This window comes from Anguilla rostrata, chromosome 1 (assembly GCF_018555375.3).
Source record: "Anguilla rostrata isolate EN2019 chromosome 1, ASM1855537v3, whole genome shotgun sequence".
NCBI lineage: Eukaryota > Metazoa > Chordata > Actinopteri > Anguilliformes > Anguillidae > Anguilla > Anguilla rostrata.
The window spans coordinates 18,094,515-18,108,113 of NC_057933.1; the positions used below are offsets into that span (position 1 = coordinate 18,094,515).

General features: G+C 39.8%; 1 protein-coding gene across 4 annotated transcripts; it reads right to left on the reverse strand.

Annotated features, from left to right (window-relative positions):
- Positions 1-457: 457 nt before the first annotated feature.
- On the reverse strand, positions 458-10,659 carry LOC135250534 (G-protein coupled receptor 176-like). 4 transcript variants are annotated; one of them, XM_064326908.1, is made up of 4 exons: positions 10,442-10,659; positions 9,140-9,963; positions 6,047-6,299; positions 458-3,894 (listed from the first exon to the last, which is right to left on the reverse strand). In XM_064326908.1, the coding sequence occupies exons 2-4, from the start codon at positions 9,372-9,374 to the stop codon at positions 2,727-2,729; spliced, it is 1,656 nt and encodes a 551-aa protein (XP_064182978.1). In that variant the 5' UTR covers positions 9,375-9,963; positions 10,442-10,659; the 3' UTR covers positions 458-2,726. The 4 variants fall into 4 exon arrangements, with proteins under 4 accessions (XP_064182978.1, XP_064182988.1, XP_064182999.1 ...); XM_064326918.1 differs by having other exon boundaries at positions 9,140-9,324; positions 9,848-10,659; XM_064326929.1 differs by having other exon boundaries at positions 9,168-10,659.
- Between the last annotated feature and the right edge of the window lie 2,940 nt (positions 10,660-13,599).

A 13,599-nucleotide genomic window follows, 5' to 3' on the forward strand; every position in this document is an offset into this window, starting at 1 on the left:
ACAGGACTCACTGAGGACTTGCCACTAGAGGATGCTTGAAATGTGTAAGTGTTAACTACTCTGAGCATGCTCTCTCCCTGTTAGTGGCTCTTGAGAGAACATACAAAGTTGCAATATGACGTCAAGTACTTTCTGAGAGAAATGTATAAGACTGGTATAAACTGTAATTATATGAAATCACAAAGCAACAAAGCTACATACAACAAATCACATTCATTATCAGAACATACCAGAATTATTGTAATTGCAGAAGGCCTTTCAAGCTTTCAGGTAAACTCAGTGCTAGTCTCTTGGTTGCTCTTGTGTTTACTGATAGTGAATTGCACCTTTCAGCTTCTGATAAGAGCTTCAGTCATTATTTACACTGGTTGTCCACACAAAAACTGGTACATTAAAGCATACAGTGGAAGATTTATTGATCCAGGTTTTGCTGTGGGTATATCACAGTGGCTTCGTCGGCAAATGGCTGTTTGGATATTGTACTTTGCATGAATAAGCATCTATGTTCATGTGTGAGTGTGTGGATGGGGGGGAGGGGGGGTGCAAGTTTCATTATACAGTTTAGTGGTGCCTATGGCCAGAAAAGGAAGCTAAATTATTCACAATTCATAAATTATATATGGACAAAAACCACATTAAAATTTCATGTCACCATTACAATAAATGTATCATTTTGCGGAGGATAAAATTAATTTATTGGGAACTAGAAAACTACATAATTTACTACATTCACTGCATTTACTGCTGTATTTCCTTTGTGGTGCATGACTAAGAACTTAAAAAGACAAAATTCTATTTTCAACCTAGACATGGTAATGAGCAAAGGCTCTATTTTAAGCCTATTTTATTTAGTAATCTTTCTCATTGGTGTTATTTGGTGTATTTGACCCCCTTGCTGTTCTTGTTGTTCTGGTCGTACACATAGTCTGTAACTTCGTAACAATTAATGTAAAATGTTCTTAAAATAAAAGAAACAATGTGATGGAAGATTTACTGCATATTAAGTCATCTTTGTTGCTGGCACTTCAGAAAGAACTAACAGTGGTTAAATTTAGCTCTGCAATACCAATGCAAATGGTCAATTCACAGCATTACTATGATGAAAAGATCAATCTTACTTTTCTTGCCTTTTCAAAATAGTACAGAAGAATATGCAACTAAATTTGAAAAATATTTAGTACCTCAATGAAAATGGGGTGCATTCAGAAAAGGCTGTTTTCACCACTGAGAGGTAAATCAGATTATGTTTAATAAGAGAATTTATGGGGTCTAAAATGCTATTTGGTTTCCCTTGTTTTGTCACAATTTGTTTCGTCACACATTTTAAAATCACAATAGCATTGAAAACATGACCTGGTGGTTGGTCAAAACCATAAACCACCCATTCTATGCTGTGAGTAGCAATGACAGAACACGCTATGAGCTTTGAAAATAACAGAACATAAACACATGTAAGCCTAGAAAACAGTATAATTCTGGGCAAGCTTGTGCTTTGCACATTGTTTTGTTCGTGTCCAATTCCAAGCACCTAATTTCTGTTGAACAATACGAAATATTGAAATCTAAATGAGAAAACTGTAACATAATTATTTGGTTCCCCGCTGCTCTTTATACATACATTTAATACATACATTTAACATTATGTCTTACAAGTATACTTATGACTGTTATGCATTTTCAGCAATGTTAGAAATAATTAAAAACCTCACTGAATTATTGAGGAGTTCATAGTGTCTAAAGAACAGTACCACGATAAAAAAAAACAGATTTGATCAGTGTGTTTCAAGGGTCAAATTTAATGACTTCTCCTGAATCAAAAAAAATATTGCCTTTTAAATGTTTTTTTTTAATGAAGTAGGTCTGTATCGTTAGAGAATTATTACACAGTGAATTAAATATATATTGCTACCAATGAAGTCATCAAAATTACAGCAATGTAATTACAGGAGTTGTGATTATGATTAAATTTTACAGAGCACTGTTCAACAAAGCCTTTAATATGTATTGCTTTGAAAGTACACAGCCAGAACAGAACCCAATTTTATCATTTAAATATTCTCTGAATAATACATTTTGGCAACTGTAAAATGAGTGTTGTAATTCTATACTTACTTGAATAAACTGCCTCATTTAGTGCCTGCCTGCTACAGAAAAACAGCTGAATGATCAAATTATTTTATTACAAACAATTATCTGACTCATGGAAAACACTCGCCACGTTTGCTGGAATAATGTTACATAAAGAAAAAAGGTTTGCCTTCTGATACATCATTAGCGAAAATGTTGTTTTTTTGTTTTTTTTAAAGAAAACATCCCAAATTGACTCATTAAAATGGGGAAATCATAAGGAAACTGCCAGCTCATGGTGGGTCACATGATCCTGCTTTGGGAGCCTGATTTGGAAAGAAGAGTATTTCCATTCACAATGATCACAGAGCTGAATCCAGTCCCATTAGTATGCAAGAGTGAAATGTTGTTTAAAAAAATATGAAAATTGGTTATATAACACTGTCGTTGTGGAAGCGTAAAATGAAAATATGCCGTACATTAAACTTTGATTATAAATTTGTAGAAGTCCTGCAATAATGCAATAATCTGTCCTAAATAAGATCTACTGTTCAAATATTCTCCTGCCAAAAAAAGAGCAGTCTGATGAAGCTGAAAAGGGAATATTGTGTGCTCCACAGCAGAAATGAAAGAGTGTGGGAAAAAGTTGCGTGTAAATCTCATGGGTCCACTATGGGGAATATACTGACTTTGTTGTTTCTGCTGATACGTCTCTCTGTGGTGCGGATCTTGGGCTGCTTGGTCTGGATGAGCTCCTCGGGAGTGTTCCCCAGCGGGGGAAGGAGCCTCTTCTTGCTGTTCCTGGTCTCTGAGAGCCACTGCGGGGGCAGCTCAAAGGGCCCGAAGCCCATCTGCGTGGTGTACTTGTCGCCGCCCTCTTCCCCTTCCAAGGGCATGGCTGGAGCCACCTGGGAGGAGGATTCTGCGCAGCCGTGCAGCGGGGAGCACTTGGGGACCGCGCCCCCGGCACCCGGCCCACCGGCGCCCGCCTGCGGCTGCGAAGACCTGAGCCCGAGGCCCGAGGGGGGAGGGGCTTGCTCCAGCTCACTGTGCTGAAAGTCCCCGGACGCCACGGAGCGCACCTCATTCTCCTCGTCCTCTTCGGTGGCCTGGAAGATCTGCTGCTGCCCGATGTTGAACATCTCCAGGAGCTGGCTGCCCGAGCGCACGCCCGGCTCGCCCACCACCTCCACCAGGCCGCCGGCCCTCACCGCGTTGCGCCGGCTGTAGCGCCGGTGCAGTTGGGCCAGGGTGCCCAGCAGGCACTTGCGCACCGACCTGTTGACGGTGAGGAAGAGCAGCGGGTTGGCAAGCAGAGAGACTTTGGGCAGCCAGACTGCAGTGAGCAAAAGGAACGTCGAGAGCTCGGGGGCGTCCATCGCCAATCGGTAGACCACCAGCGTGGCGTAGGGCACGCTGCAGACCAGGAAAGTCAGCACCATGGACAGCAGCATGGCATGCAGCTCCGCCTCGCGCTGAGAAACGTAGGGGATGGAGATGCTGTTCTGGGGCGTGCGCAGGGCGGCGATGATCACCTTCTTCTTCTGACTGGCGCTCAGGGCCCTGCGGATCAGCACCATGAGGACAAAGACCACACTCAGCGGCAGGACCACTGTGCTGGCGTTGTAGGCCACCACATAGACCAGGTGGCCCAGAGAAGGGCTCTGGGGCTCCGTACACAGGGCTGTGGCGTAGATGTCTGTCACGTTGGTCACGGCAAACACGGGCACACTGGCCACAACAGCATGGACCCAGATGTAGATGAGCAAGTCTCGGGATTTGGAGTCCGAGATTTTCCTCTCTAGTGGATACAAAACTGAGTAGTACCTGAAAATGAGATATTAAAAAGTCAAAACATATTGTTAAGGTTAACAGAAAAACCTCAAGAATAATAAAATAAAAAAGACACTGTTACTGTGGTAAGACTTAAGTATTAAATGCAAGTGTTTTTACCACATGATACAGACACAATGACCCAGAGCTTACAGATGATAAAATGATACTGTGTATCATGTAATGTTGGACATCACTGTAACACATGACCACACAAATATACTTCAAGGAGGTGGAGCTGATTCAAAAGCATGCATTGTTTTTCAGCAGGACTGCACTGTAGGTGCACTGAAGTTCTTTTCTTTTCATATTTTTTTCTGAATACAAAAATTATTTTTCTGCTGTATCTCCTAAAATGTACTTATCTCCATGGTAGCAGTTTGAAGGTGCAGTTAGGGAACTGACTTTTGACTGTACCTGCCCGATTGTGGTTTATATCAGGCACAGTATCCTTAAACAAACTGCTTAACCTAATCTGCTTCAGAACATAACTTGATGTGTAAACATACAATGTTTGGTGACAAAAACCAGCCTGCATAAGGGCACCAGCTAAGCAAATAGTAAATATGACTTAGACCAGCACCACATGGGGGAGTGGGAGGCTTGGTCTACTCTGAGATTCCCCTGAGGTTGGCCTGCTTGATTTGATGATTTGTAAGACGAAAATATTTATAAAATGAAGTTGCTTAAATTTATAGTCAAATAAATCTTACTTTAACTATAGAATGTGGACCTACAGCAGTGCCCGTGGCAGGCTGTTAGTGGGCCTTTCTGTTTGTTAGCTGGGGAGGACCTGTACGCCCACTCTGCCATACAATCACTGGTGAGACACAAAGCCCATACTGTTACTATGCAGCTTATGCTGCGGCTTAGTCACTCTCACTTTATTCACTGTTCAGGCATGGCCGTTTTAACTGAATGGATGAAGGGGACCTTTATACACTGCAAGGCCACCAGTATGCACGGGCCAGACTTACGCTTATCCCTCCTTGTCTCGTCCAAGGCTTCAAGTCTCCATAATTTATTGTGGCACACAAAAAATCATACGGTCTAAACAGGTAGAAGCACACAGGGCACGTGCCAAGTTTCCAAAAATAAAAAAATAAGTCAATCTCAACAAGTATTTTTCATTTTATTTTTAGACTTAAAAACTCTATTACTAAAATTATTATCACTTCATTTGATGAACAAGAGAAAAGTATTATCAATGAGGTAAAACAGTTTGACTCATTTCAAGATTTGCCAATGAGGTCAGAAAATTTAACTTGTCAGGCAATCAGTAACTTAAAACAGGCTAATATTTTCTACTTGAGAGAAAAAAATAAGATTTTAAGTCTCCTAGAAGACTGAAAGCCTTGTTACAACAGACGTTTTTGTGGTGAGGGAAGAGTGGGCCTCTTATCTCTTCCTTTGTGTGTGCTTGCATATACAGTGCTATCAAAAAGTATGGGAACATCAGAGCTGAAAATGGAGGGAATCATACACATAAACAACTGCTTCTGTAAAATAGTGAATCATACATGCATGTAAATATTATGAAATAGAAGCTAATTTTCTCTACTTTTGTCTCATATTCATCTTTTGATCTAAAATCCAAATGTATACAGCAATAATAACTCATTTCATTCTACAGTTCCCATGCTTTTGAAGGAGGAAGTGCCTTAGCTGAGCCTTGTACTCTTTCATGCAATAAAATTCTATTTTTGGAAATTTGTGGAAAAAAGTGGAATTTCCCAAGGATAGTGGTAGAAGAGGAATGAATCACAGACTAAGTCACAAAAGGACTGAACCATAAAAATACCCTTAGGGATCCTCCTATGGCCTGATATTGTGTATGACAAGTATAACACGGAGCCAAATATTTCAGAATTAACAGAAACCCTAGAAGCAAGATGCTGATGTCAAACAAATTCTGGAAATCCCTGAAGGAACTCCACAACACAGAAAAAGGAGGATCACTCATGAGGAAGCATCACTTAGCTGTTATATAAGACTATCACAATTTCAGTGCAATACTGAAACAAATATGACAAATATGCTACATCATCATGATAAAAATGATGAATGAACATGTTTCCACAGATGTGCTCATCTTTTTAGTAGCCTGCCTGGAGGCTTCTGGTAAACTGCGACCCATCTACAGTACCTGTCCAGGGCTATGGCCGTGAAGCTGAGGATGATGACGGAGCTGAACAGCTTATGGAGGAACTTGATGACCTTGCAGAAGAGCAAGGTGTAGGCCCACCAGCAGCAGTGTGGGCTGGCATTCAGCACAATGTCAAAGGGCACACACACCAGGCTGGCACAGATGCCAGAGCAAGCTAAGTTCCTGATGAAGCAGTTGGTCACAGACTTGAAGACAGAAGTGCGGCATGTGGACCACAGCACCATGGTGTTACCTACAAGAGTGGCACAGAAATAGCATACAAAGGTTGAGTCACATTGGGTAGAGTTGCCAGAAGAGGAACGTGCGTGTGTGTGCATGACTGTAAACTGTGCAGATTGTATTATGGTACATACAAAACTCCATACACATGATGAATTAATTATATTTGCTAGAAATTTTCGCTAATTAATGTCTCACAATTCAACTAAACTTGGCCCATTTGAAAAGGTTTAATGAGATTACTAGGGGGAAGTCTGTTAGCCATGAGTAAATCTATGCTTGATACAAGTGCTCATGAATGATACACCCTATTTCACCAACAAGAAAAAACATGAGTATATACTGTGAGCTTGAAGAACCTAAACTCAGAAGCTCATTTCCACTCCGTGAGCCTCTCTTGCAACTATAGTGCTATTTATAGCAGTACATCTGGTACCAAAGCAAATTATAAAGGGAGCTATATTTAGTCTTCCATAAAAACATATGCCTGATTAAACACAATTGCTGAATTCCCAATCATAAGTCTGTAGCTACTGAAGTAAAACAAATTCAGTTCCGAAATCTGAAATATGACCTGCAGACCTGGCTGCAAAAAGCATTTGGAGAGACTGAAACAGAAACAAGCCATTGCAGATATCAAATACACACTAAATATATACTTCAAAAGACTGAACAGAATGTTGGGTGAAAAGAAGCAACTACCACCATCACTTGAGATATTGTTGAACACAACCTAGGGTTGCAATGGCAGTCCATAGGGTTATCCAAATATCACTTCATCATCCTTCTACTCCCTCAATTATAAAGGGCCTCTTTATAATTTAGATGAAAATGGCAATGAACCAAGCTGACAAAACTGACTTAATAGGGTTAAACTACAAGAAAAGAGAGCATGGAAAATACAGCAAGGAAAGCCGTGCAATCTCCATCTTTTTCCTCACTGCCACCGTCTTTTCATTCTCCTGTCACAGTGACAATGGGCTCAACACAAGGAAATAAATGAGTGTTCCTGCAATTTGTTTCCTTGTGGTGCAGATCGACAGCAGCCAAATTGAATCTGAAAATGATCACGGTTTTTCCAGACCTCTTTTTTTGCAGTTAACCAGTTTGCCTCCATCTCTTAGCACTCACAGGCATTCATTGTGGCTCTGCTCTTTTGTCTGTTCTAAAACCTGGGATTCAGAGCATATAATAGATGAACAGGTTCCGTAAATTATCCAAATGTATAAGTGATCGGGGCATCTGCTGGGCAAAGAGGATAATAATGTAATCTTATGTAACAGGGCATCTGCTGTCCAAGAGACTCAATTCAAATGGATAACCTTTCATAGGGCTGGAGGTCAACTGAGCGGTGATTCCACAATTACAGGGACACCGTTGACTAGTTTCTTTCTGGCAATTTCCTTTCCCGATGGTTCATCTATTTGAGTTTAAATTCAAGTCTTCCACAGACACCAAATCCAGGTCCTCAGCTGGACAGCACCTAATCTAATCCTGGTAAATATGTATGGCATTTTCAGCATTAGCAGAGACAAATATCATTCATTTAAATGCAGGTTATTACAAATCATTAATTTTTGTCTAATATGGAAAGCACGCAGACTGGCATGGTAATTATTTGATGACTACTGTGTGAGATCTACTTAATCAGGAAAGAACATGATTACTTCAGCAGTTTATGCAGCGACCTTCATCAGCATCTGCTTCTGTGACATCACATTACTGTGATTTACATTATATCCCAATCAAACCTATTAAAGGGGACTGCTCAACACCGCTGACAGCCGTACTTCTCACAACAAAACAGGTCCAGAGTACAGTGACCAGCATCAAGTGTGTTTGGTCATTATTCAGTACAGCACATTTCACTGATGAACACACACGCACACACACACAAACACAAACTGCCAACTGCTGATGAGACCACCAGAACCAAATGTTTTCAGGTTGTCTTTGTACAAAATGTGTAAATTTGTACAAAACGAAGGATAACACAATGCAATGACATGAGACATTTGGTTTAAGCATTGTTAAGCAAATGAAGGAGACAATGGCTATTCACCTTCCTGTACACCTGTACATTCCGATGACTTGAGAAATGTTCCGTTTTGCATATCAGCTAGGCACATGTGCTTTTGTTGGATGTTCCAAGTTTGTTTCACAGATGTGATGTGCCAGCTGGGACAATTTACATTTTACAGGTTTGCCTGTGTTGCTTTCTTCAAAAGCTCCACATCCCAAAAGCAGATTTGATTTGGTATACGGTCCCATGTCATAAAGGTACTGTCAATAAAAACAATAAAAACACTTGTTCTATAAAGCCACAAGCCCAATACTAAAGCATGTCCTGAGGTGAGCCACCATATATTTGAATGGTCACTTTCTTAATCCCATTTGGAATATAATAAATCTTATGTTGTGAGATCCTATGGTATATTTTTGTCTGATAAAAACAGGGGCATGTTTGACATATATCAGGGCTGCACAAAGACATTGGGCAAGTCAAAGTGAAAGATTTTATTTATTTATTTTTTGATTTGAATGGTAAACAAAATGTGTATGTCAAGGATACTGTGTAATATAGTTGATTTTACAAATAAAATGACGCCTGAACCACTTTTAACTAATTAACCATTTATGATTTAAATATAGGGTTTTGTTGAGATGAAAGGGTCAGGAATGGTCCATCACAGTATGTAGGAACCTTCAGAAAAACATGAGAGTTGCCTCTGGTCACAACTGCTGTGCCCTGAAATGGATTTGAACCTGCAATCGTATTATTAGGAGGCCAGTTCTTAATTGCTATGACATAGGCTACTGTAATAAAAACAGTGATTCATGTGGTACACTTACCCAATAGAGAGCCGATAAAGATAAGCACCTGAATGGCGGTGGTGAAGTCCCTGTACGTTCTGTCCTGGCTGTAGAAGTGTCTCTCCAAAGGGAAGATCTCCTTTACACTTATGTTATCCCAGTGGGTCAAGGGAGTTGACATGTTTCGGAGCGCAAGGATATGGTTTTCTGGTGTGACTACTCCACTTGCATGAGCAGTGATGAAGGCCTCAGTTACAACATTATCTTCTTCCATTTTAATTGGATTTTAATTGGTCACAAGATTATATCACCACAATTAAGTCATCAAGGCACCTGGCGCCTCCATACCTCTCTAATATTCCACAGTAAGAAGTTTACAAAAACGTTACACCCGAATGGAATACCACTGCATTTAGCATTTGACGTAATCATCGTTAAGGCCTATTAAAAACATGATGTGAAAATAAAAAGATTGTTGTGCATGTAAGTGTCATTGCTTTAGAAGAAAGAATGCATATCGCTCTTATTTTGCCCAGAATTTGAGTCTTCTAATTCAATTCAATTCGAATTTATATGTACATAGCTTTTCACAGAGACACTGTCACAAAGACGCTTTACAGAGGAAACAGAAACAAAGTATTCGAGTTTGTGAAGACCAACGACAATTAATCTGAATGCATGCCATTCATACCGAAACTTAACAGTACAGACATAAAACTGCGAAAGTGACAAGACATCATGTCTTACAGTGGTGCACTGACTTGAACTTAATTCCAAATTTATTCCTTCCAGTCTTCTCTTTCCTTCACAATCCCTTTCCATCTCCTCATCTGTCTGTTGCCAGGAGATACTGAAATAAGGCACTTTAATGAAGAAAAAGGAACATATGCCAGGATCATCATTTCGATGTAGCGTCCCATATTTCTCAAAGCTTTCAAATACGGGATATTAAATGACCTGTAAATCAAGTGACTGAACGGAAGTAAGGCGTCTCATCTTTTCTTATTGACCAACTTGATTAGCTCGAAGTAGCATACAAGTTCAGTCCTGGCTGCGTCTACGTGGAATATTACGGAACGTCACAGAGTGTAGTACGTCGTAAAAAATTTTAAATTATAAAGGGCGGACAAATAATTAAGCCCCGCTTCAATTTGAAAAGCATTGGGTTAAGTAGTGTTCCGCACCAGAATGAAATATGCCGCGTATAATTCACAGAAGTAGCATTTATCTGACTGTCCCCCTGTAGGCATTATCACTGATCTTCGTGTTTAAAAACACGACGGTCTTGTTCAGGCTACATGTCAGAAATTGCCTTCTGTGCCGAGACGACCATGTACTCACCGCGAGCGCCCCTGAACTGTATACGCATTGCTGATTGTTTGCTGTCGTTCGTTTGAAATGGTAAATCGGGTGTAATTCCTTTTTAGTCATAGACTACGCTACAATTCGCATAAACAGGCGACTGTCTGTTTACTCGGGATGTCGGAATATGAATTTCCTTTTCCCGAAATCGGCGCTGGAACTGAGTGGAAGCGAGCCCCTCCTCTTAATCCCTTGGATCCAAGCAGGTGCGGGATTGGGTCTCGAACTGTCGTGTTTATGTATATTTTAACATAAAATTCAAAACGTGATTATAGTAACGTGTCTTACCACTACATGTGCTGCGCCAGACGGTTTATTCAGCAACAGCAATTGTATTGTACTAAATATTGTGAGTTAAATTGGTTATTTAAAATACCTGGATTCTGGCCATGTAAATCCATTCTAAAAAATTAATTTTCATCCCACTCACGGGTCGATTGGCTATGTCTTTTTTTTATCTAGCTTTTTACTTTGTCCAAAAAGTCAAATTAAATAATAAGGGCATAACTTGAATAACATATAAAATAGGCTATATAGTACCAGAAAGTTTGAAACCCATAAGGGATATGAATAACAGCATGACAGAAAGAAACGCTGGCAGCAAGACGTTGTTGAGAAAGAAAAAATGTACGATTTCAATTTTGTCTGTTCAGTTTATGCATATGTATGTATAACCAAAAGCATTTAATGGTGTACGAAAGCAAGAGATTGAAGAAAAAATTATAGTTGAAAAAACGTAAGGTTGTTAGACTATTTATGAGTTTATTATTTACACTTGTTCGTCATTTCATTTAATAATGGCCATAACATAATTTTCATAAGATTCTACAGTTTGTGGACACATTTTGAAAATAAAAAGCAAGGGGTGGGTTAAAAATCCAGTTCTATTCAAAGACCCCAGAGAGCTCAGAAATTCAGGAGTCAGGTGCAACCTGAAGCATTCTCTTTCACTTCACCAAGAAGGATTCCAGGCCCTTTTGTGGGAAAAGTTATGGATGCGCTATTCAGAATAGAGAAGCTGACAAACAAAGACTAATTGGGGGAAAACAGACTGATGATCAAATGGTAACAGAGTGAGAGCTGGTAGAGCTCATTGAATAAGCCAGCTAATTTGAATAAGCCAGCTAACTTTCTTAAAACCTTAATGCTAATTGTAAATGAAATATAGCAATACAGGTTCTGGTCATTTTGATAACTTCATTCTAAGATGATATCTTTGGATTATCATCAGATCCAAACACTGAGCTTAACATTAATAGTGCTTAAATTAATAGTTAAGTAACATGCATGTAAGAATTCTAGAGGTGACTCACAGTGTTGGGTAGAATAATTCACACATTACATTTCACAAAAAGCAAGTATCATCAAGAAGACAAGGACTGTTATTCCAAGGCCAAAGCCAGATTAGAAGCAGATGAAGAGGGAGGCAGGACAGAGAAGACAGAGACAAGAAGAAAACATAAAGAAGGCCTTGTATGTTCTAGCACACTTAACCAATTTTCCCATGCTGCACTTATTGGCGCTTTTTCAATCCTTAAATCCCTTCACGCACTGAAATAATCATATATTGTATAAAATAATACTAGCAGTGAATAGATTGCCAAATACTGTCATTTGCTCAGTAAAAAAAATAAAATATATAGCCACTGCCCATGTTTACTGAGCCTGAATTCCAAATAGAAATGGAAGGTCTGCACTCTTGTATGCACTATGGACCTCCATCACCTGTCTGAACAGCTGTTTTCATTTTTCCAGATGTTTTCTAACCGAAAACAAAAACAAAGAAAAATTGGAGAGAAAAAAATCCTGTTATTGGAAGACACATGGTCCACACAGTGTCAAGAACTGGGCATATGCAACACTGCCGTTCTTCATAAGTGGGTGGGATATTACTGAACACATTTGGGTTCCCACAGCTTAGTATGTAGCCTAGAGACATTGCCAAGATGATAGTGTTTGATCTAAAGATAGTCAGGTGAAATGTGGAAGAAGATCAAACTGCATCCACTGCTCATAGCAGGAGGTGTCAGGTGGAACACAGGTAACAGGAAAGGCCCTATTCATAACACCCCGTGGTAGGACCCTGTGGCAGCCCACAGTGTCTGAAAGCATATGGAATACAGTCACTCTTCTGACAGGAGAGATAACAAAAAAGCAATCCTTTGGCCAAGGTGCTTAACACTTGAGTCTGACAGAGACTCAAAGGGGAAGGCTACAAAATAAGCCCCAGTGTATTGAGTGAAAGTCAAGCGAATACAGTCAATAATTCATCCGTGCAGCTGTCAGTATTCTCCCAAAGGGGTGAAATAACAATCCATAGAAAGAGAGGTACTAGTGTTGCATTGGTGCATCTGTTTATGTCAGCACAGATTTCCTCCCATCTAGACATCTAGATTTGGGCTTGTGCTCACTGGGTCACATCTAATGATATTTGTCCACTTTTTTTCCTCCTCAATGGCTGTGTCTTTTTGCTCAGCAGGACATGAAACATCAGTGTTCTTGGCTTTATTTGTCCAGGCCACCACACCACAACTTTTTGCCATTTTTATAATCTTGTAAATCTTCTTACTGCTAATACTAACTCTATGGTGTGCAGCGGATTTTTCCCCCCATCGTGGAGGTATGGCCTATTCTTTCACTCTCTATGATCATAGCTGACCCCACCCCTTCCATGTTGACTGACAGGTGAACATTAAATAATTAATAGACGTTCATTTATTTCATTATCACTTTGTTTCATTTTTTCAATACTAGCCACTAGGTGGCGGCTATAATCCATAGTTTGCTGAGTGCATAGATTACAATAGTTTGAGAGCACATATGTGCATTGCATTGCTCGTTACGAGGCGAGTTCAAGTTCTTCTTTATTTTCATATTAATAATCCCAAGACATAAGAGTTAGGGTAAATAAATGATCCATGTCATAGTTATTTACAGATTAAAACTACATTTGTTTGGCAACTCGAGTCTGGATGTTATTTGAGAGACTGCAGCCAACAAGACCAACCATTGCTCATTTCGCTGAAAGTGGTGCAGTAAACCTAAAACTGTGGTTTTGTTGACTTAGAAAATCCATGTCATCAATGGCCATGCCACATACATACTGTCTCTCAATGTGCCAAGCATTGTCGACTGAA